Genomic DNA, 24,487 nt, shown 5'->3' with positions numbered 1-24,487 from the left:
ACCTAATTAATTATCTTAAACTAAATTACTTATTTCAGTTCAGTTCAGTCCTTCCTTGTTCTTGAAGCCTTCTCCAGGCACAAACAAATTGCTACTTCAACCACTCGCATAAACAAACCGCACCAACAACCGTTCACACAAACCTCTGCTTCTTCTCTTCTGGCGCCTTTTCTCTTCTTTGTTCCCGTCTTGTTTGACTCCGCCGCACTCAGTTTTAATTTCTATGCACACGCCTTGAAATCTTGTTCACTCGCCGCCGCTGACAAAAGGGTTTATGTCAAGGAAAACACGGCCGGCTCCTGCCAATGGCTCTTGACAGTGACTTGAACAATTTCGCCTTCGACCTTGCAATACAAACTTTTGCGTCTCCTTACTTCTTCTTACTTCTCTGTCCTTTTTCTCCTTCCAAGAATAACAATCAACTACACAACAACAACCTTGACCTCTATTTAAATACTGTACACAATTACGACATTACAAAGAAGATTCCAGAAAACGCTAACTACAAGATGTACAATAAATGCTGATTACACAATAAGATACAAAATATACGGTAACGGGAATAATAATAGTTAGTTAGATTACATTGAAATTTACAATACTACACACCATTTTCTAAGACAATAACTACTAATATACTAGTGACATTTTTTGACTGATAAAAATACGACGAATTAAGACTACAAATAATTAACAATAAACCTAACGAATTTAGATAATGAAAAAGAAACGACTAAATTTCTACATGCAAACACGAAACATGAAAATGCAAACATGAAATGAAAACAACAAAAACATGAATAATATGAATTTTGTGACACCTATATCTTCTGAACTCACAAAACGGAAATTACACAAACAAGCTAATCATTAACCGGTCAGTATAAAATGCAGACTGCAGACTGCAGACTGGGCATAAAATGCAGACTGATATCAAAACCGCCTCTTCGTCAAATACAGGATACATTTTCAATTTTCAACTTACCCTAGTGCAGGCCCGTAGCAGGGGGAGGGGCAGGGGGGGGGGGGCTTGAGCCCCGCCCCCCCGCCAGAATTTTTGGAAGTTAAAACACAATGTGCCAAAAAAGATAATTAAAACAGATTAATGTGCACTGATCAATCAGTCTTGAACTCTGATGCTGCAAGTGCCTTTTTACAACCTTCAATAATATGTTTACTACCTGTCAGTTTCCAGAGTTTCTTTCGCTAACAGTTTGTTTTTATATTCAACGGCAACGAAGGCACTCCTACCTTGTGAATCGGAAATAAGAACCAAAATGGATCGAAATTAACCAATCTCAAACCGTGAAAGCTGTTGAAATAAACTACTTGTTTTTTAAGACATCTGCTCATTAATAGCAATATAAATGCCCTTAGTTTATAACAATTTAGTATTCGCGCGTTGTCGAAAGCCACACAAATATGTCCTCTCAAGAGCAAAATTTTCCTGCAGTCGGATTCTCACTGCCCGATTCCAAATTTAAAAAGAGAAAAAAAATTGTCCTTGTTTGTTTACGTCCTCCTTCAAACGTGAAATTAGGAAATTTCACGTGGTAGTCCGCGTAAAAAAAAACGGCAAAAAAATGTACCAAAAAGTGTGACGCAGGTGCAAAGTTATTGATTTGCTCACTAAATCTACTGCTTTTTTTATGTTCTCGTTGCATCTAACTCCCTAATCTGTCTGTTTTTTTGGGGTGACGGGCCAGGAGGGGGGGGGGGGGGGGAGTAGTTTTGTTTAACCATTTTCCTCGGCCCCCTAGTTATTTTAGCCTTGCTACGGGCCTTTAGTGTCACGCAATCACGTTTCCGAGATCATCTCCCATGAAATTGACCTTTTTTTTGGCCCTTTTCCTAACAGTTTGTTTTCTTTATCTCGATTTGGTAGCTTTCATTTCCTTTCTTTCACAAAGAAGACTCGAGCTTAATCGCTTTGCATTTATAGTTCTTAAACAATTACGCCCATGACGGTTTTCATAATTATTATGTAAACGAGGGAAACAGACTTGATAAGCAATTTGACATCGACAGATTTTAACTAGTTTCTTTGAATAGTAACGAAGTTTGTCAAAGACAAATTGTAGACCTTCAGTATTCTAGCAACACATGAACACATATTTTATTTAAAAAAACATTATTTTACTGCCACCCTGACTCAGTGCCACTTACCGATGTTGCCGATATCATGTTGACGCAAAGCGGCGAAAAGGTCAGCCACGTACGAAGTAAAGGTCATGGTTCCGCGTTATTGCTTACTTCATGCATCGGGGTTGTTTATTTCAAGGTTGACGTTTTTCGAAAAGAATATAATAATGTCAGTTTCATGGGAAATGATCTCGAAAGACGATTGTATGACACTAGCGTAAGTTAAGTTGAAAAATTCAAAATGTATCCTGTATTTGATGAAGAGGCGGTTTTAGTCTCAGTCTGCATTTTATACCCAGTCTCCAGTCTGCAGTCTGCATTTTATACCTAGTCTGCGTTTTATACCCAGTCTGCAGTCTGCAATCTGCAGTCTGCAGTCTGCATTTTATACTGACCGAATCATTAACATTAGGCTTTCTCTTTAGCTGTGATGTCCTCAATAATAACGGCTGTGTTTAAAGCCACCATCGGCTTGCTCGTGAATAAAGGAAGGGATAAAGCAGCAGAAAAGTTGAAGGATGGCGACGTAACAGATCAGAAATTCCGTGGCTTGATCGTGCGTGAGATCGACGATATCAAGTCGCAGTTGAAGGGCTTGGCAAGAAAAGATTTGTTAGCAAGCATCAGCTTCTTTAAAGAAGGAATCGAGTTGCTGTATGAAGTGTTTGGTAAGGCAAGGCGCAAAAGGGAGCACGGCACGATAAAGGAAGAAACAGCAGCTGGAACAGCTAGTGCTGAAGCAGTTTCTCTGACAAAAGGAATGACAAGACTGGAGCTTACTGACGTGGATGAGTCAGCTACGAGGGCGCTTGCCGATGCAAAAGACAGATTCAAAGATGCCCGCAGAAAAGCGACAGAAGCATTCGCTAATGAAGCTTTGGAATTGTCTGATCGCGTACTGGCCATGCAATATCGAGTAATGTCGACAATATTGGAGAGAGTAGACAATCCCGAGATCGCATTAGCAGCGTGTAGAGTGTGCATTGAAGAGCTACACAGTCTGTCAGCTGTTCAGGAATGTTTTACTGTCGAGCTTAAAAGAGGCTTCTGGGCTCGGTTTAGTAAAGAAGAACGAAGGGCGATTATTTCCGCCACTTGTCATGTGAATCGCACCATCTACGATGTTATTCCGATGGTCAGTTTTAGCAACAACCCGCTGTACGCAAACGACTGGCCTTGTGTTGATACCGGGGACGAGAAAGTGGATCCGCTCTTTGATCGAAGAGTTTCTGAAGTGTTGCAGAAACAAGGTATGGAGCACTGCTGTGTACCATGGTCATTTGGTCAGGAGGGTGAGAAAGAGGACAAGCTGAAGGATCCTATGGGTATCGCTACAAATGCAGATGCCGGACAGTTTATTATAGCAGACAATTCGGATAAAAGTGTTAAAGTGTTTCACAGCAGCGGAAAGTTTGTTCTCCAATTTCACCCTGAAGGTAATTACACTGAGACGGAGTTAGATGTTTTTGATGTCGCCACTGATGTGAAGAATAGCAACATCTATGTACTGGTCAGGCTGAGGAGGTATGGGGCTGCGCAGGCTAAGCGGGAAGTCCAGGTTTTCAGTCATGCCGCTGACCTACTACACAAGTTTCCTGTGAGGGGAGAGGGCAGGGGCAGACTGGCAGTCACCAATAACAAAGTGCTGGTACTGAAAGGATGGACTGTGCATGTGTACGAGCATGAGGGGAGATATGTAGGCAGCTTTGGAGAAGGGATACTGAAGTATGTACTTGATATCATCATTGCTGGTCCTGATGGCCAGATCATGACGCTGGATGGTTCCTGTGTGTTCATATTCACCGAAGATGGTAAACAGCAGCGTAAATTCAACATTAACACCAAAGAAGATGAGTACTGGCGTATTGCATGTCATCCATCTGGTGAATTTGTTGTCGTCGCTGGATGGGAACGAGGAACAAAGCACCTGTGTGTGGCAATATACACTAAAGATGGTGAGTTCGTGAGGAGAATAGTAGTAACTGAAGGAAAGAATTTTCTTTTAACCGGGATTACAGTGAGCATGGAGGGTCACATTGCTGTGGCTATTAGAAATGTTTCCCGTAAATATGGCAAGGTAATTGTTCTCTAGAGTTAGTGATTCTGAAACACAAATCAACATTTTTTTTAGTGAAAACTAAAACGAAGGAAGGTTCATGACAACAATTAACTCATTTTTCTTCGCGACAATTCAGGATTATCAAGTGACCATGAAGACAGCCATTACTTTAGCTTTCGACTGTAACAGTAACTACGTTTACTGATGTTTTAACTTTTGTTTTGTTTTTTTCTTATAAGAGCTTGTAATGCATAATTCATTATCATAATATCATTTGTGATGAAGAAAACTTACGAAAAAATATACAAGTTTTAAAATAGCATAAAAAGGGTAGGTTTTAATATTGAGGGTGTATTCTTTTAGAAAAATTCTGGTTATTCTCATTGTGGTTCAGGAATAACGGAATACACAGAATTTATTTCTGCGGCAAAGAATGCAATTCTGCCTATTCCTATCTACTTCTTGTATTCCTATTACAGAATAGTCCTAAAAGAATGCTCCCCGAGTCATCTTCACACTCAGTGTAATCCAGTTATTAATCTTATTAGAATAGAGAGATGGCAATTAAGGTTTATAGTTAGAACCTTTTTATTTTATAAAGTTTGCCTGGCCTTAATTGTTGTAGATGTTCAAAGGGTTTTTTTAAAACGGTTAGTTATTTTGCTGCTATGCAGTAATGTTGCTGTTATTTTAAACTCATTGAGGAGCCTTGAAAATAACCAATCAAGGAGCACAACTTTTAATTAGCTGCCCTTGTTTTTTACCTGTTATATGGTAAAGGATGCTGGAATTTCTCATTTTTAAAGCTCTTTTTCCTTAAGCTATCTTGATCCTGATAAATGATTATATTTTTGACAAACAATTTTCATGGAAACTGATAAATTATTTTCCTTACTAAGTAATTTGAAGTATTGTTAAAATTATAGCTGATTTTCATCTGCTTACAAGTATGAGTAGTGAAAAAGTTTCCCAGGACTAGATTGACAGCTCCATATGCAACTATTATCCTGGCCAATAAGACATTAGCGAGACTTGACTGTTTTGGCAATTTTTCCCATTTTACTTTGCTTCAACAACATCGACATCTTCTCCATAAGTCACTCATTAACATAATGTCTCCCTTCCCCTCTGTTCAATGTGAGAATTTACACTTGTTGATTTGTCTTTTTTCATCGCTATTGTAATGGAGAGAGAATGCATAGGAGTAAAATCATGTCTGCATATCGGCCCAAGTAAGGCCTCCGTTCCAAACAATTTGGCCAGGATAATTTGTATAATGAAAATATACCTGCATTGTGGGACAATTGAATCAGACCCTTTGGTGTTAATGATTTGATTTTAAAATACATGTCCATGCAGTTGATATAAAATTTATATTAAAAACTGGATCATTGTATAATGCAATTCGAACGACTTGATTGGCTTAGCGGCCATGGTATATGAGCCATTATGCCATGCTCAAGAAATAGTGACCATTAAATTGTCTTGTAATAATTCTTGCAACGCGAAATCAGCAAAATCTAGCAGTATTTCTTGATTGTTTTTAATAAGACAATTATTCCACTCGCTTGGATATGAGATGATTATAGCCAATTCAACTCGGCACTACGCACACCCTTGGCTATCTATCATCTCATATCCAACGCGCGTTGTTAAATATAATTTGTGGACTCTTATTTTCTTATAATTTTTTATTCCCCACAAAAATGTACTCACTTATACAGTTATCACTAGTGACCGGTGCTTGTAATACAGTTTGTAGTATTAGAGAATCATTTATTTGAGTAATGTGGCTTTCTTAAGAGCTGGAAAGAATTTTGAGACCACATGATCTAATTTCTGTTGAGACAAAAATGATTTTTAAATGGATGTAAATAAACCACCGGTCAGAAATATTAACTTTTATTAAAGTGCATTTACTGGTTTATAATCTTGTGTAATCACTGTATATTAATGAACACTGATATTGGTCTTAAGTCAACACTAGTCTAGGAAGAGGTCATGTCAGCACTCAAGAGAGTTTGGCAAAACTGCAAAGTGTTTGTTTGAGTTAACATAAACATTGAAGTTCTCCCAAACCTACTGTGGTTATATCGTGTAATTTAACAACTCATACAAGTTTGTAAATTGAACAGTTTTCGTTATTACAATAAAGGTTTACTGGTATAATATATAATAATATACAGAAGTTATTTGGCATAAAAATTCCCATTTTAATTTCCTGGTTTTATTTTCACATAAATTCAAGTTTATTCTCAAGATTGAAATATTTTCTTTGCTCCCAACTTCATAGACTGCTCCTCTGACAACCTGCTGTGTAGTAGGGTATAAAAGATTCCTCGCTGTCTTTACCGAAATACTGTGTAAATGATTTCTGAAACAGTCTCATCCCAGCGGCTACACTTGCGTTCAATAACATCTGAACTATCACACATCAACATTTCATGCACAGACTGTAAAGTTAGAACCACATGAGTGAAGCAAGGTTAATATGAACACCTGCAGTTTTTTCTTCTTCACTGAGAAGCCATGAAGTGAAACAGTTGCGATGCCAGTGCATTGCCTTGTACAAGTTTATTCTCGGAAAGGTCAACATGGTTTCAAGGAATCAGCAATGTTCAGGTGACAATGGGATCACAACCAAGTCACGTGGTTGGTCTGAGAAAACTTTAATGATTTTCGCTCCAATATTAATCATCTATTACCTTGGCCGAGTGAATGAAAGAAAAAAACGTGTTTTCGTGAAAATTTATCTGAAAAGAAATTTATGAATAGGAAATAGGATCAAGCAACGCGTCTTACCGATGTACGCAAGTATGTTTCTTGGTATCCAAAAAAGAAAACTGGGGGTAACCATGCATTTTTTAGAGATAATAAAACTAAATTTGGAAAAAATGCCATACCTTGCTTTGTATTTTACTGCTTTTAAGAATAATGGTTGCTTAATTATCTCACAAAAAAATACCCCCTACCCCAAATTCTCTTTCTGGATTCCATTAGCTCATACTAAGATAAACTTTTTCCGCACACGGTCGAACCTCCCGTAAGTGACTACCCATAACATCAAGGTTATTTGGTCGCTTACGTGAGGTGGTCGCTTACCAGAGGTGAGACCACAGGGGGGTCTAAATTTCGGTTAATTTACATATGGTAATTGCGGAGACCTAACCCTTTTGCAAGTACTTATCGAAACCCATAGTAATAATTTTTCTTAGCTACAAGTATACTAAGACTGGTCCAAAATTATTCTAGGCAAAAAATCGTAATGTTTCTGGTGATTATTGTTTTTATCTCACAAATTACTTAATACAATACAGCGCCGGATACAGCGAATGAGACAATTATTGTAGGGGTATAGAATGGTGAAATCCGAGACCCGCCGAGACGCCGAGACCTTCGTTTAAAATCCGAGACCGAGACTTAACTACTTTTTCTAAATCCTAGCCCGAGACGTCGCGATGCATCACGTGTTTTTTACTAACACTGCCGAAAAGCATAGTACGGCAATTTACGAGCAGAATTCATCCAAGCTTACATGTTTTACAGAAGCTGCAGAAGTGATTGCCATGTTGAGCCGTTCAGTTTTCAAGATTATTGTTTGTTGTCAGTTTAGGACGGTTTATTCAGACTTAATTTTCGCTTGGTTTGCGAGACTCCGAGATTCAAATTTCAAAATGCGAGATTCCGAGACCAGCTTTATTTTTTCGAGCTCGAGATTCCGAGACTCCAGTTTGAGACGCCGAGATTTCGAGACCCGCCTAAAATTTGCCGAGACCCATTATTTTTGAAGGACCATTCTATACCCCTTATTGTTGAAGAAACTTGACTCTTATGTTACTTCAGGTGGCGCTGTCTAAATTTTTCAGGAAACGGAACATAAGCAAAAAGATAAGAAAGATAAAAGATAAGAGGGTTTTTTTCCTACGAAGGATTCAAATTATCTGATTAAAGTTTATTTCAGTGTGAAGTATAGTGCATGTGTATTTTATCAATTGTTTCAATGCTAAGCTATATCAGGAAACACTTCCGGTAGCTATGGACTGTGAGATTGACGGCGTACGCTGTCATGATGTGACCAACATGTTACAGCGACGCATTTTTCAATTTCCGCCCGTGATAATAGTGGTCGCCTACGGGAGGTTAAAACCAATTATTGAAAATTTTAAACAATCATCTACTAAAAGTGGTCACTTATGAGAGGTGGTCGCTTACAAGAGGTTCCATCTATAGTGATTTGACTTGAAAACTTTTGGTATTTTGGAAACGTGGTCGCTAATGAGAGGTGGTCGCTTACGAGAGGTGTTCGCAAAGGGAGGTTCGACGGTAGTCACAAAGTATGCAAAAATACTTCGTTAATTGTAGGCACCGTCGTTAAACGTAGAAAATTAGAAGATCCTTTGAAGGGGAAGTATCATGGGGTTTTTTTTTTTACCTCTTTTGTTAAAAATGTTGAATTAAGACCTTCACTTTGCTACAAAATGATTCTGGAACAACGAGAGGAGAGAAATCAACTCAATTCTTGACAGGAACAACTTGTCCTCTGTTCTAGCGCATTCTGGAAACAAAAATATAATAACTGAAAAACATTAGCCTAACATTTTACAAGTTTCAATTCATACAGGCCTACTCTGTCTCTGGCCAGGGGCACTAATCGACAGTTGTATCACTTTGGGGTGATAATTTATGACAAAACGACAATTATTTTTTGTTTCTGTAGTCAGACAAACATTTTTGGGTTTTGAAATGACACAAAATTTTCGTGATACTTCCCCCATAAGATAAGGTTTTCACTTTTAGAGCGCAAAGCTGATAAGTTATTTGTGAGTCTGAGTTTACTAAATTATTTCAGTTATTATTTACCAAAAAAAGGTTTTGAAGTTTTTTTAAAGTGAAGTATTTCATGTATTCAAAAAGTAAAAACACAGACGGTAAACAGAGACTGATCGACACTGTGTGTCTGTTTTCGCCGTTTGAATACGCGACATACTAAGTGTTCCTGTATTGATATCACAGCCCAACTATCCCCAGTCTCCCATCTTCCACTGTATTGTACCCAGCCGGAATGCTTTTATATGCGTCAAAAGCAGGGGGAAGAAAAATTGATAAGGACTCTATTTTCCTACTTTCGTATGAGAACAACATGAAGATTTGACAAAACAAATAATATTTTTTTGTCATGAACACTTAGGTTCACGCAATCACTGATGGAACAAAATATGCCAAAAGAAATAAGACACAAAAAAATTTTCAATTGTTTCTATATTTTACATTTTATTCAGATGTTCAAGCAAGCACACACCTCAACCCTTGAAAAGCCAAAGGGATTTTATTTCTTGTAGGGGCATACAATTCATGGTAAGGAAAGGGTGACTTAAATGGAGGGCAAGGATTAGGGTTATGTGGGTGACTATATGGTACCTTACCATGATATACTTGCCCTTGCAGGGACATGTTTAGAGGGATTAGTCTGGTAGGGGTGTTAAAACCTTTCTAAACATCTTAACAATGATCAGCATCTGATTTCTCACTACAATACCTCTACTTAATCAAGCCTATAGCTCATGGGATTAAAGGAAATGATCACCAGAGAAAGCCTGTCTTGATGATTAAACAAATTCACCAAATGCATGTTGACACTGTGGCTTCTTTAAAGGTACAACTTTATACAAATACCAGTAGGCCATTTTCGAGTTGCTTTGAACCTCATTAAGAAGTGAGGCTAAAATGTGCATTGCTTTTATGATGAAATTAGTTTACATTCATATGCAAACAAAAATAATTTTTATATGAAGTTTTGCCCTTAGCCTCACTTCAAATAAGGAGGTTCATTTAGCAACTCGGAAATGGCCCATTGAACTGCAAAAGCTACCCACTTTACAGTTTTTGCTGCCAACATCTTTCCTAACTTGAACAACCCTCTTAAAACATTAGCTTTTAAAAGGTAATAAGTGGAAAAGAGTTGCAAGTAGGGGACAAAAAAGGTGCCACTATCACCTTGTTGAACAAGACCAAACACAGAGTCAACACAGAGTCAACTGCTTGATGGTCTTTGCACCGTAGCTCCATTGACAGTCGACCGTCTCAGTGATGGTGGTTTGTTTAGGAATGGTGTCCATGTTCCTTGTATGGAAGGATTCTCTGTGTGCCAAAATTGTCTTATCTTTTGTACTTTTACTCCTGATTCATGCCTTAATCTTACAACCCATTCTTCAATCTCATCTGGAGTTTTGTTCTTCACTTCCACTAGTTTACTGTTGCCATTCACTAAAACACAAAAGTAGATAAATACAAAAAAATTTGGAAGTGATATATTTGAACTGCAAGCCATTGCAGTAATGTCTGCATCTTAAAGGGGAAGTATCATGGCGGGGTTTTAATAATATAATAATAATATAATAATAATAATATGGAAATGGTAAGGGAGTTCGAGGAGAGAGTTGAGTTACTGGGGCATAGTTCGTTAGTTAAAGATGCTGCAAAGTTTGCGGAGGATCTGGGCGTCAACTTACACCTTAATCACCCAGATTCTGTCGGTGCTATGAGCAACGGGGGGATCATCCCATCGTACCGTGTCAAGGAAGTATTGAAAGAATGTGTGGAGAAGAAGTTTAAGAAGGAAGCACGTGGACTAGAATGGCAGGGAAAGTTGCTGACTGAGAGGAAGTCTGATTTACAGCTGTGCAAGAATGTGTGTTTCAGTTGGCTGAATAAATGGAGATCATGCCCCTCGTACACTATTGCCGGTGTATTTGAACTGTACGAGCAACTTTTGCCGACAAAGCTATACTCTAGTAAGAAGACACACACGAGTTGTCCCGGGGATGTGAAGTGTAGGCTATGTGGTCATGCCCAAGAAAGTGTCCCGCACATTCTGGCCGGGTGTTCTGCACTAGCTCAGAACAAGTATTTGCTCAGACATAACATGGCTTTAAAAGTCCTGTTCTACGAGCTCCTACGTGACCAAGATCTTCTTGAGGAAGTACCACCATGGTACTCGCCAGTGATGCCAAAGCCGGTGTACAAGTCAGAACAAGTAGAAGCGTGGTGGGATGTACCTGTGTATGCAGATCATCAGGAGGTGCGAGCCAACCGGGTCGATGCGAGGGTTGTGAATCATGAGAGCAAGAAAGTCATGACCATAGAGATGAGTTGTCCATGGATTAGTAACCGAGAGAAGAAGAGCGAGGAGAAAACCATGAAGTATGGTCCCTTGAGGTGGGAACTGAAGGAGCAATATAAAGGATATGAGGTGCGCCAGTATAACATTATCATGGATGTGCTAGGCGGCTGGTCGAAAGAGAAAGAGATTAGTGTGCGATCACTGGTTGGGCGGAAGACTACTCAAGTCCTAGAGAAAATGCAGAAGGCGGTTTTATCGGCGACGCTGAACATTGCAAGAACTTTCAAAGTAGTAACATGATGTTTTATTATACCAAGATTGATGGACCAGCCATGAATAGACCAGCTATGACTTTTATACATTTTTATATAAACTATGACTTTTAGATATTTTTATATATTTTATATTTTTGGACTATGGCTTTTATATATTTAACAATTATTCCACGAGCGCGCGTTGGATATGAGATGATAGATAGCCAACGAGGCGCGTAGCGCCGAGTTGGCTATAATCATCTCATATCCAACAAGCGCAAGTGGAATAATTGTTTTATTAAAAACAACCGAAAAATATTGCTAGATCTAACTGATTTCGCTGTGCAAGAACGACCAGAAGGCAATTTAATGGTCGCCATTTCTCGGCCATGGTATAATTGCTCATATACCATGGCCGCTAAGCCAATTAGATCCCTCGAATTGCATTATACAATGATGCAGTTTTTAATAATTTTATATATTTTATATTTTTTATATATGTATATATATTTTATTGATTTATTCACGTGTTTCGCTTGGCTCACAGGTTACGCTACGCGCCCTGTGGAGCTTCTTTTACTGCGCATAATAATAATAATCTGTTCTCGCACATTTTGGAAACAAAAATGAGAGAACTTGAAAAAAATTAGCCCAACATTTTTCAAGTTTCAATCCATACCAGCCTACTCTGTCTCTGGCCAGAGGCACTAATTGACAGTTTTATTGCACTGGGGCAATAAAAATTATTTATAACAAACTTGACAATAAATATTATTTCTTTGTTTCTGCTGACAGACAAACATTTTTGGGTTTTGAAATGACAGCAAATTTGCGTGATACTTTAAGCAGCATTCTTTCATCCCCAGTTTAAATTTATGTATTTCAAGTATTTCACTTCCATCGTCTTCACCTCTTGGTATGACATAAGCAAAAGTCAAGCGGCCTCAATCAGCCTTAATGGTTTTTATTCAACACCAATTGATCAGCATGACTAAGATAAGTACAATACACAGCCACACTTGATTTCATATGCATTTTTTTTGTGTATCCACTCAGTTGAAAAAAGTTGTCCTGTGCAAACTTTCAATATTATTGTAAACAATGCAACCTGGTGAAATTATAGAATAATTTAATTGGCATGTGCATATTTCGTCTTTTCCTTTGTGAGCAAAATTATAGGCGAATTTTAAAAACTGCACAGACTTTTTTTCTAACACAAAGATAAATAAGCTGATAGGTCAAGTGCTTCCCAGAAAGCTGTTGGGTCTTATTATTGGGCCTTCACAGTCTATACCTTTTAAGAGACAACGTTTTTACAATCAAGTGTACTCAGTAGACCACAAGGGTGAGACATCTGTACTAACCAGGGAGGAGGAGGGATGGCGCAGTAGTGAGAGCACTCGCCTCCCACCAATGTGGCCCGAGTTTGATTCCCAGACTCAGTGTCAAATATGTTGTTGGTTCTCGTCCATGCCTCGAAAGGTTTTTCTCCGAGTACTCCGGTTTACCCCTCTCCTCAAAAGTGTCCCCAATGAGTGCTCTGCGCTGAAATCATTGACACCCAAATAACGTAATTTTTTTTTTTATGCAGAGAAAAGCACAGTCAAGGAGTTAATATGCACAATGAATGATCACAGAAAATTGTCCTAATCCCTTCAATACGTGTAGAGAGAGTACATGTAAGGTCACTCTTAAAACCACTTGAATTCGAAGACAATATTTAAGTTTAATTAGACATCCATTAAGCTTAATTAACTTACGATATCAACTTACGAAAATTTGCAACGATCCTGGGATGTTTCCCATTTCGTTCTCTGACGTAAATTGTAACTTCAGGATTGATCTTTGCAAATTCCACGATTTCCTTGTCAATGTATTCCCTGAGAGAAACACACGAGGTGATGCCGGTCAAAAGAGCTTCACGAAAAGACAAAATCCTTTTCAACAGTTAATGCATTACCTTATTCCTCCGCTGCTTCCTCCGCGTTTACAGTAATTAAAAACTGCCCGCTATAACGGGCGAACAAATCGACCGAATTCTCTGTTGGGGATTCCAACCAGCGCTGTCACAGTGATTTGGGCATCCCCGAGTTTTGGGCACCCCCGTACCCAAATCCCCGGTGTTTTGGGTATCCCCTTCCAATATGGCTGCCGGGTTTTCGGTATCCCCCGGTACCCTCCCCCCATGTCCGAAACACTAGTGATTTGGGTATCCCCTCTAACATGTGAGTAGAATTTCGCGGGAAAAACGGAAAGTCTTGGAAAGATGGATTCCACAAAATATAGAAATGTTTTGGAATATGTGAAAAGCCAGGCCTATCCGCCCGGGTTTACTAAACAGGAAAAGTTAGTGTTGCGGAAATTCTGCAAAAAATTCGAGTACGACCAACAAAAGGATTCCCTGTTTTATATGGATAAGCAAAAGGATGGCTCGACTTTAAAGCGATTGGTTATAAAGGAAGACGAAAAATCAAGGATTTTTGAAGAATGCCACTCTGCTGATTTTTCTGGCCATGCTGGCAGAGACAACACGCTCAAGAAGATCAAGGAGCGTTACTACTGGCCGGATTATTACAAGGATACGGTTGAAATGGTAAGAATTGCTTTTCACTGTCATGAACGCTTCTTCCACAGTGATTTCACGGCATCAATTTATATATTTCTAAATTTACAATACGCAAGCAAAACAAATTTATAAAAACTTGGGTCAGTTTTGACCAAAATCTAACTTCAAATTTAAAAGCGTCCTTTATCCCCAAAATCTCCCTCTTAAAGATATCGAACGCAAAATAGGATTTATGCAAGAATCAAGGGTTCTTTTGTCGAGGTCCCGCTGAAGAGTTGATCGGTAATTCAATACTTGTGTCTGACCCACAGTCTGCCTGTCACGCCACTTCCTTTATTTCTCTGAGTGGGAATGGGGGTGGGGGGTAGGGGATGCTCAGCAGTTACCAAAATAAAACATCCTGAACAAGAATGAGTTATTTATGAAAAAAATAATAAATAAATAAATAAATAAATAAATAAATAAAATAAGCTGTTTTGGCAGTCCCGCTTTCAGCACCGTTCACCTTTAAGATTCTGTATAAACGACTGATTCTCTTTTCTTTTTTCATTTATTGCTTTATAAATAAATTTATTTATTCATTCATTTATTAAGTTAATTTTCATTAATTTAAAGTATTCAGAATTTTGTGGTTGGCGAGTTATTTTCGTAGCTGGCTGTTTTACACGTAATTACACAACTGCTCCACCCAAAAAACTAATTATCCATCCATCAAGTATCTTTAGGGTTAGAAAACAATCTTGAAAAAATAAACGATGATACAATTTGGACATCAACTAGTCACACTTCGAGGGATACTATCACGGTATGACTTCCAAAAGTTCCAGGGAAAAGTTAAGTTTGGTTTTCACTAGCAACGCAAGCACAGTGGCAAACACAATCGCAAGCATAAGAATGCTTATTTCACCGTGAAAACGGCCTCGACGCAAGCATAAGCACAAGCGCAAGGATCAAATTTTTTCCTTGTCTTGTGCTTGCGCCTCTGCTTGTATCGCTAGTGAAAACTACGCTTTAATACCCAAAAGATATATTTTCATTGATGGAAACCTGAAAATAATAGTCCAGGCCCCAGTTGTTCAAATAGCGGATACTTTTATCCACTGGATAGGTTACTATCCGGCAGTTAAACTGTGTGCAGTATTTTCCCGATAATCCTAAAATTTGTGAATAGAGTGGAAGCATATGTCAAATTTAAGTATGGGATTGCGTGGAAAACTTGCCAGAAGCGTTGGTTGGAGTACATTTGCTCCGCTGAATAGCAACTTATTCAGTGGATAAAGTTATCCGCTCTTTGAACGACTGGTACCAGGTTTGTTCACAAATGTGATGTAGGTGCACTGAAGAGAGAGATGCTGTGTTGTAATGAGTCACTGTGACGTCAAATTAAACTGAAAAAAGTCTTGCAGACTTTCTCAATTTCTGTCGTCCTTTCTTGTCCTCCCTTCAACACTTTATTTTGCTGTCCTTGTACGAGTGAAGATACTTAGTCATGTTTTAGCACTATTTCAAGCTACAATGCAGCAAAATCGCCGTCATAGTGTTAATGAATTTGGGTCGATTACAGCAATTTTTTTCTAAACTTTTCCGGGCATGTTGGTTCTCGAACAGAATGACAACGTAGAGGGAATGTAAAATTGACTGAGTTAAGTGCCTGTTGATACATATTTCTCTAGATAAAACATTGTGACAGATGCCAGCGCAATGCCCCCGAAGTGAAGACATTTGATGTTCTTCACCCCGTCAAGGTTGTTCCGAAGCCCTGGTCTCTTGTCGGCATTGATCTCATCGAAGCCCCCACAACCTCACAGCACGGAAGCAAGTACCTGTTGACACAGACGGATTACTTCACAAAGTACGTAGAGTGCGTTCCGTTACCCGATAAAAGTGCAGATAGTGTGGCAAAGGCTCTCTACACCACGTTCTGCAGACATGGGGCTCCTGTACACATAATTTCTGACCAAGGACGGAAGTTTGTAAATCAGGTAAATTGTGCAATTAGCTCTTAGATTTGAATTTGTTGTTCTCATTTGTTTTTTCTTTGTTTGTTTTCAATTTATCTGGGTCTTTTAGAAGACACATTGAAGCTACGTTGTGGTTATTTTCAGCGATAATCAGTATTCTTCTGTTACGTTACTAAGACATATTTCTCTTTGAACAAAAATCTTTATTTTGAAAGTTAGTTGCTGTGACTGTGAGAAACCTCTCCCATTTCAGCTGTCAGAGAGATTACTTTCAAAGTTTGGAGTCAAGCATCGCATCACTTCGGCCTACCACCCACAAGCTAATGGTTTAGATGAAAGAACCAACCAGTCCATTAAAAGGTAATTTGATTGACAACATGACTGTAGCGTACGATAATGTAATTCATGAAAGAAAATGTAATGAATTAGGGCAAATTAACCCTTGGGCGTTTCTAGTTCAAATAGCCAACAATTAATTAATGAATTAATCAATCGGTCCGTTGAAAGACTGAACATGTGAAGAAATAAGGCTGTTGACAGAGAAACCAATTGGTGGATCGCGACATTCTTAACTGTGCCACGTCACATTTCAAGCACTCACAGTATATTATTCCGTATATTTTTTTTAGAACTCTCAGAAAACTCATGGAGGACAACCAAGACACGTGGGATGACTATGTAGAAGGGACGGTGTTCACGATTAACACAAATGAATCCACCACCACAAAATATAGCCCCTTCTTTCTGATGTATGGGAGAAACCCTAGGCTTCCATTTGAGGTTGAAAAACTTGAGCAACCCCTCACAGGCTTTGAAAACTTAGCTCAACTTGTGGATGATCTTAGCAGTGAGGAAGCCATAAGAGAACACGTCAACGAGATGTCGCCGATAAGGGACACTCTATTCCCACGTGTTGATACAAACATCAAACAAGCGCAAGAACGACAGAAACATCAGTACAAGATGAAGAGAGGCCAATCTGTGTGTCCTTTTCTAGTGGGTGATCTTGTGTTGCAACAAAACATGCTACAGATGACAAAGGCAGGGTACAAGTACGAAGACCAGTGGCTTGGCCCGTACCAAATCACCCAAATAAATCCTGATAAGGGCACCTGCAGGCTTGAAAATGGGTCTGGGAAGAAACTGAAAAAACAGGTGTCTATCAAACATCTCAAACCATACAGATCGCCTTCCAACAATGGATCTAATGGTTATCATAGTCCGTCCTCATTAGACAGCACTAAACAGTCATCTATGCCAAACACGCAAACTCCTCCTGTGCCAAAACCGAGAACCAAAATTCCTGTTCGCGCTCCTCCTGTGCCAAAACCGAGAACTAAACCTTTAAAGCATGCAAATACTGTATCCCCAGGAAAGCAAAGCTTCAACGACAGTATACCTCCTTCAACGACTTCAACAAGTACAGCCACTCAACAGCCAAACCAGAAACCACGTGATCCGCAGCCAACTACTTCAGTGACATCCTCTGGGTCCAGTCCCCGCTCCAAGAAAAGAGAGGTGAAGATTGTCACAATAAGTATCGCTTTTGATTGTTATTTGACCCTTTGTTTTATTTACCATGCAAACAATTTTTTTCGCCTCTGATTATGTCTTGTTCCAGACATTTTTTCACTTGTTTGTTTTCCCCTTTTGAGAACAACAGTAGAAAGTAGGTTAAAAATCTTCCAAAATTGTTGTCGTAAAAGGCCTCGCATTATCTCCTTAAAATTGTTATTCTTTTGCGTTTTTATCTTTTAAGGTACGCTCAACTGCAACGCCAGGCTCGCCTTCTTCTTTTTTCAGCAGCATGATGGCTGTCGCAAAACAAAACCGAGACGAGGTAATCCCTCATGCGTTATATGGGCAAAACATATGTCATCAAAAGTATGCGACCCAATGGAGATTGCGGATACGAGCTAATGTGCAGATGGGAGGCAATTTACGCTGCCAGGAAATGTGGCCATTATCTGCCAAAGAAGATGATAGATGAACCCATTCCTGTACAAGATATTATGGCGATGCGTTCCGCCATAGCAGACGAACAGGAACGCCAGATTTTCCAAAGGAACAATACTACCTTAAAAACACTTATTGTTCAAAGCATGTTCGATTGGTGGCATAGTCCTTTGGAAAATAATGGAAGGAATAGCGAAGTAGCAGCCACAATTCAGGCTCGGCCTGTTGGGATGCCTGAATTTTTATGGCTTGATTCCAAACAGTGCTTGGCTCTTCACTCCTCGCTGATAAGGACTGGGAAGAACGAGGTGTTTGCAGAATCCCCGGAAATGGAGGCGTTCAGTGTAATGATTGGGGCTCCTCTCGCAATTTACCTACCTGGTTATTGTGAAATGTACTCCCAATCAAAGTACTGCAAATACGACTCAGAATCTCTGGTTGGAATCTGCAATGGCAACCATTACTATCTTGCAGGTAAATGACGAGGTAAAGCTGAATTGGTTGCCCTTAGTATACCTGAAAGGGGAATAAAGATGTTGATGATTCCTTTCGTTTCTCATAGGTCATGAACTTCTATTTTGCCCTTCTCGAAGAGGTGTTTTCTCAATCGGTAAGCTCAGAGAACAGCTTTCGTTTTTCCAGTGTCATTTGAGCTGGAACGCCAGCACTTTATTTTGTCTTGTAATTTTTAATTTCATTATGATCTACATTATGACAGGAACACCGTATTGTGCATTTTCCGTCGTTTTTTTTACAACAAACTGACAACTGGAAATACCCAGGATATTGTACGTTGGCGAAGAAATAAGGTAAAAAAAATTCTTGCTATTCCTCAGTAATGTGCATACCGTGGTAATAAAGCAAAACTAAATATTTAATGGCAGGGTGTTGAGGGTGAGATCATTATTCAATGTGAATGACCGTTTCCGTTTTTGTTTGTTTGTTTTTTCAGGAGAAACTTATGGAAACGAGCAAGATCATCTTTCCGGTAAATGTGAGGGGTAATCACTGGTGCCTCGGGGTAAGCTACTAGCGACACCTGTAAAAAAAGGCGCGACTTACGGAGAATTTTCTGAGTTACATTTAACAAGACATTGCAGTGATATCTTTTTTTTTTTATTTTATAAATCCATGATTTGGTTTCTTGCAGGTCATAATGTACGAGGCAAAGACAATTGTGTTCTATGATCCACGAGGAATAAGCGACAATCATGAAATGGGATTCTTTGATAACATCAGGTTGGAACTGACTGTGCACAGGAAATAAAGCCTGTTAACATACGTGTTTATTTCCTTCAAAAGTATGATAATACTCAGTACAGAGGTTGCGTTACTAACAGAATCAGTAGTATGGTAGTATTTGGTGTCGTAGTGACATTGTCCTAATTTGATTCGGCTTTTTTTAGGATAGCCAAGGCCATAGACGAAGGCTGGGATCCCTCTTCCGTAGACAGCTGGGCAGAAGAGATTTGGGGAAACCCCGTCCAACCCGACTGGACTAGTTGCGGTGTCTATGTTTGCATGGTAATGTATCCAGTTAGTCTAAAATTCAAAGCAATAACACTGTTAACTAGCGTTTGTTTGTCAGTATCTTATTTTCATGTGTGGAAGTCGTTGTAACTAAATTTGCTAAATTATTGTTATCATCCTTAAACAGATGGCTCAGAGTGTTTGTGGGAATTGTGACTCTCCATTCAATAAGGTTTTTTTTTTTTTTTTTTTTTAACTGACAATTACATACTTTTAATTAAGATTACAATTGAACCAAATTAAATGAAATTAAATACCTCAAACATCTCCCATTTCTTTTTAAATTGGCGGATTTTTTTTGTCTTAAAGGCTATGTATTTTTCTGTTTCATGTTTGATTTCCAAAATTTTCTTGAAATGATTAAAGATGGGGTTAATTCCTTTACACCTACAGATCCACAGATACGTTTTTCCTAAAATTACTATATAGTTAAGCAGATCCATTCCCTCCTTCAGAATGCCTATCATAATGTCACGTATCGAGAGGCACTCGCAACTTCCAAGCCTACTTAATATACAAGAGGACATCAAATTCCAAAAATGCTTGGAAAAAGAGCATTCAAATAGGATGTGATGAATAGTTTCTCGATGCTCTTTACAAAAGGTGCAGTTTGGATTTGATACATACCCTATTTTAAAAAGACGGTCATTTGTGTAGAGGATGTAATTTAACACTTTGTATTGAAAAGAGCGTACATACGGTTCGCTAGCAACCCTCAAAGGTAAAAGATATACTTCTGAAATTTGGTCTTCTCTTAAATAAAATTCCTGACTGAGCTTATCCCATTTCCTAGGTTTTTCGTATGTAAATTTTGTCAAATGTTTATAGTAGTTTTTACATTTATAATTTTCCAAATCAATGACGGTCATGAAATTTTGTATGTTAGTACGTAATTAATTTTGATGGAACGGATTGTCTCAGACCTGTCCAAACCAAAAAATTAGAATTTGTTAAGCCCTGCTCTTTCATTGCTCTAAATGAATCTGTATTTGTCATGTCAAAAAGTAGGTCCTTTGTGAAAATTACACCGTTATCAAAGTAGTGTCTGTAGAAAACAGTTTTGCCCTCTATCAAAATTTTTTAATTATTCCATAAGATGTAATCGTGACCCCTATCAGGGTCAACAGTTTCTCTTAATTCAGCCCACCAAGATAGAAGTTCATAGTAAAAGATTGGCATTACGTCAAAGATTTGCTTTACGTCATGATTACATTCAAGGAAAAATAACCCTCCCTTGTTGCTCAGAAGATAATTGAGATAATGCTTCCAAAAGCCACAACACTCAACATCTACTATCCTTTTTAACCAACTTAACCTAATGCCTTTATAATAGTTTCATAGTCAATCATTTTAAGACCACCAGAATAATAAGGCGCCTACGTTGAGCGTCGAATGACTTTATCTTTCCCATTCCACAAAAAATTAAACACCAAAGCGTTGGATTCTTTTATTACCGTGGCTGGTGTACTTAAAAAAGAGCTAGGATAAATCATTTTGGGAAGAAGTATTGCTTTGATAATTCAATAAGGTTGGTAAAATTGCAATTGCGATGAAAATGAAAAACGTTTCGTTGCCTTCCATATTTTGGCATCGACAATAATAGGAAAATGATCATAACTAGTTGAATACACTACAATGATCAAAAACCGATGATACACGTTATTATCATTATCATCAAATAATAATATAATAATAATAATAATGATAATATTATTATTATTATTATTATTAAAAATAAAATCTTTCTTTATTATAATATTCCAAGCAAAATTGATATTTACAAGTTAAAAGTAGAAAAAAAGAGCTATTAAAACCTATTTACAATTCAATATTTAAAATTCATTTCGATTAAAAAAAAAAAGCGACTTTTTCCAAGTACAACAGAGCTATTTTCAAGCACAATTTTTTAACAATAGTAAGACTAAAATTTTGATGAAATAAAAAAAAAAGTTGTTAAAAAGATCCTAAAATACTAATTTACAACGTCACGCCATCATTCACTTTCTAAAATTAGCGGAGACACGCTTGGCTAGCGTTTAAGCGGCAGTCATCAATGAAATCCCCGAATGGAATTTTGTGAAAAGGTGTCCTGGAGCCTCGTACGCATGTGTGTACCGACTTTAAAATCTCAAAAGAAAGCAATGTTCTAATCCAAGTGATAGTAATGTGATAAGGTTCCTCATTCTTTTCTGAGAGCTTCTCGGCTAGGCGTTTGAGAAAACAATTGCAGTCGGCTCCCATCCCACCGTTGGTTCCAAAAACTAGGGGAGTGAAAGATCCCATTTCAACGTCCAGCACCCTCTGTTGGTACTTCCGCTTTTTCTCTTCTTCCTGCTCTTTAAAGATTGTCGATGTTGCTTTTCCCTGGTTACACTTGGAGTTAACATGCGTTACTCTGACATCGAAAAATGCTGTAACTCCTCGAGACCAAAAGCCCCCTGCCTTCATGTCCAGTCTTGCCTCCGGACTTGTCACCGCACTTCTGAGGTTGAATTGCTCATTGTCGAGAGGTTGTAGTTGTGGTTCGACTTCAACGTTGGTGCAAACCTTACCAAGAAAAGAGGTAAGTAGGTTGCGGACGCCATCATGTCTCTGCGTCACGAACCCTCCCTTTTTGCATGACAGGGCATGGCAGACGGTATACTTCTCCCCACAAACACACTTGCTTGGTAAATCAGACAGGGGAAAATTATACCTTAAACGCAGAGAGTCTCTGAATTCTTGTTTATTCAGCACTAAGCCTTGATCGACAAGAGGTACTGCGGTAAGCCACGAGCTCGCACCCTTGTCTCTCGATTGGTTAACTGACCGCAGCAGATCCGAGGGTAGAGTGGAATCAATACTTTCCATTCTCGATTTCACCGACGCAATTTTTGAAGCTTGATGTTGTCTTTTTAACTCCTCCGTGGACCTCTCGCCTGCCACCATGAAAGTGCTCTGTTTGGTGATGGAATCTACGTGCGATGCTGTTATTGTCGTAGAAGCAGCAAACTGCTGTGGAGCTTCAAACCGTAAGTCAGGTACGCCAAGCCCTCCTTGAGCGGGTGTCAAAGTAAAAAGCTGACGCAGATTGCTAGGGATGGGCTCCGTTTGACCTAATAGTGTTGGGAGGAGTAAGTCGTCAATCGCCTCTTGAATAGGGTCAACGTAATCTTCAAACGACTCTATTGTGCGCATGAAATAGGTAAACTTGGATTTGTAACCCTTCGTGAAAACAGTGTAGGCTGCATGAGGCTGGCTCCTTGCTATCTCAGATAGGGCTTCGAGTTCTCCTTTCCATCCAAGGACCTTTTCCCGACAATATTGATCTTTGAACTCTTGAGATCCGATGACGGCCCCTAAGTGGCGCTGACCTTCAGTTGTAATATTAACCTCGTCTCCAAACACCTTCTTTGCCTCAACTGCAAGTACGTCCGACTTGACAATCAGCCAGCTCTTTGGTCCATTCACTAGATAACCATACTTCTTTCCTTCCTGACTCAGGTGATTGTACCAATTATACAAGGGCACGATTTGTCCACCCCCCGCAGAGTCGTCGGCTAGCCATACTTGCTTAACACCTGGTGTGCTTATCCTTAAGCTCTGGATCATGATAGATGTATTGACGGAGTACCAGGGCATGGCTAAGGGATCCCCCTGCGTTGTACCCTCCTGTGATAGTATCTCACCTCCGCCGCAAATAAAGAGCTTCGACGGGCTTCTGTAGGTGTTAATGATGTAAAGTGACATTTCCTTGCAGGTTATCTGGATGTTATGTAAGGCGACGGATCTGTTCATTTGGTTAAAGGCATTGCTTGCATCTATCAGTAAAATACCATCTGTTCCTTCTTCTGCAAACACTTGACTCATAGCATGTATCGCGGCCTCTGAGCCTGCACTATGGCCTGCACAAACCTGAAGGGGGCCCGCTGCGTCTTTGATCTCTTCCTTCAAAAATCCAGCGATAGTTTTTCCAACTATTCGCCTCAGGACCTCGCCAACGCCAATAGGTCGTATTCCAGGGTTTTTATCCAAGGGGATGAGTCTGCAAGAGGTGTAGCCTTCTAGCAAAGACGGGTGGTAAGCGATCTTTAACAGATTTCTTGTGAAAAAGGCAATCTCCTCTCTCAAAACCTTGCCTTCAGCCTTGAAATTCTTGGAGCAAAGGATTCTTCGATATAGCTCGGCATCCATCCCCGACGGCCCGGCTGAGCCCTTTGTTTTGGATGCAGCATCAAAGATCATTTTCTCGTCGATCAGGTCAAAAACGCCAGGGGGAAAGTAATCAATGGGCCCGTATAATAAACTCTCATCTGCGATATCTGCCGCTCCCGGATGTTTCTCCTTCAGCCCTTCTAGGACTTCTGGTGTAAGGTTGAGTAGGCCCGTTGAGCTCTCGCTATCCAAAAGCTTAATAGCTGCAGATAACTTTCCTTGGAACACCAATTTCGCAAAAACTTTGGATATGTCCTCAACTGTCCTAGCCTTCTTCGAGTTCACAAACTTCCCTTGGATGAATCTTACTTCCTTTAGCAAGAGATCTAAATCTCCTTGCCTCCACAGGTTTAATCTTCGTTCTATCGCTGCACTGTGCTCCTTGCTTTTAGAAGTAGCGGATGGCTTTTGCAGGATCAAAGTTGGGAGTACCATAAATTATTAAATTATTATTATTAAATTATTATTATTAGTATTATTATTATTATTATTATTATTATTATTATTATTATTATTATTATTATTATTATTATTATTATTATTATTATTATTATTATTATATAAAGGCTAATGTGTATTTCTTTCAGATTAGCGTCGGAAACCTGAGAAGCCTGATAATACGGAACGTGTTAAAATGTCATGAGATCATTCATCTTTGCCGGTAGGGGAAAGTGAAATCACAACGTTTGTTGGTCAGTTCTAACA

At 39.0% G+C, this 24,487-nt stretch overlaps 4 protein-coding genes across 4 annotated transcripts in view; 3 read left to right on the top strand and 1 right to left on the bottom strand.

Moving 5' to 3' along the window:
• The window catches only part of LOC146483109 (vasoactive intestinal polypeptide receptor-like), a 116,215-nt gene that overhangs the window by 56,064 nt on the left and 35,664 nt on the right, over window positions 1-24,487 (top strand). The window lies entirely within an intron of this gene.
• LOC146483115 (uncharacterized) lies at window positions 2,573-4,497 on the top strand. Its single transcript, XM_085106391.1, has one exon. The coding sequence runs from the start codon at window positions 2,573-2,575 to the stop codon at window positions 4,232-4,234; it is 1,662 nt and encodes a 553-aa protein (XP_084962517.1). The 3' UTR covers window positions 4,235-4,497.
• On the top strand, window positions 10,608-11,770 carry LOC146483114 (uncharacterized). Its single transcript, XM_085106414.1, has one exon. It carries the CDS (start codon window positions 10,608-10,610, stop codon window positions 11,619-11,621), a length of 1,014 nt encoding a protein of 337 aa, XP_084962540.1. The 3' UTR covers window positions 11,622-11,770.
• LOC146483113 (uncharacterized) lies at window positions 21,428-24,214 on the bottom strand. Its single transcript, XM_085106225.1, has one exon. It carries the CDS (start codon window positions 23,810-23,812, stop codon window positions 21,599-21,601), a length of 2,214 nt encoding a protein of 737 aa, XP_084962351.1. The 5' UTR covers window positions 23,813-24,214; the 3' UTR covers window positions 21,428-21,598.

This window comes from Pavona decussata, unplaced genomic scaffold, assembly GCF_977016875.1.
Source record: "Pavona decussata unplaced genomic scaffold, jaPavDecu1.1 SCAFFOLD_40, whole genome shotgun sequence".
NCBI lineage: Eukaryota > Metazoa > Cnidaria > Anthozoa > Scleractinia > Agariciidae > Pavona > Pavona decussata.
The sequence above is the reverse complement of the archived record's forward strand: the minus strand, read 5'-3'. Positions and strand labels throughout refer to the sequence as shown.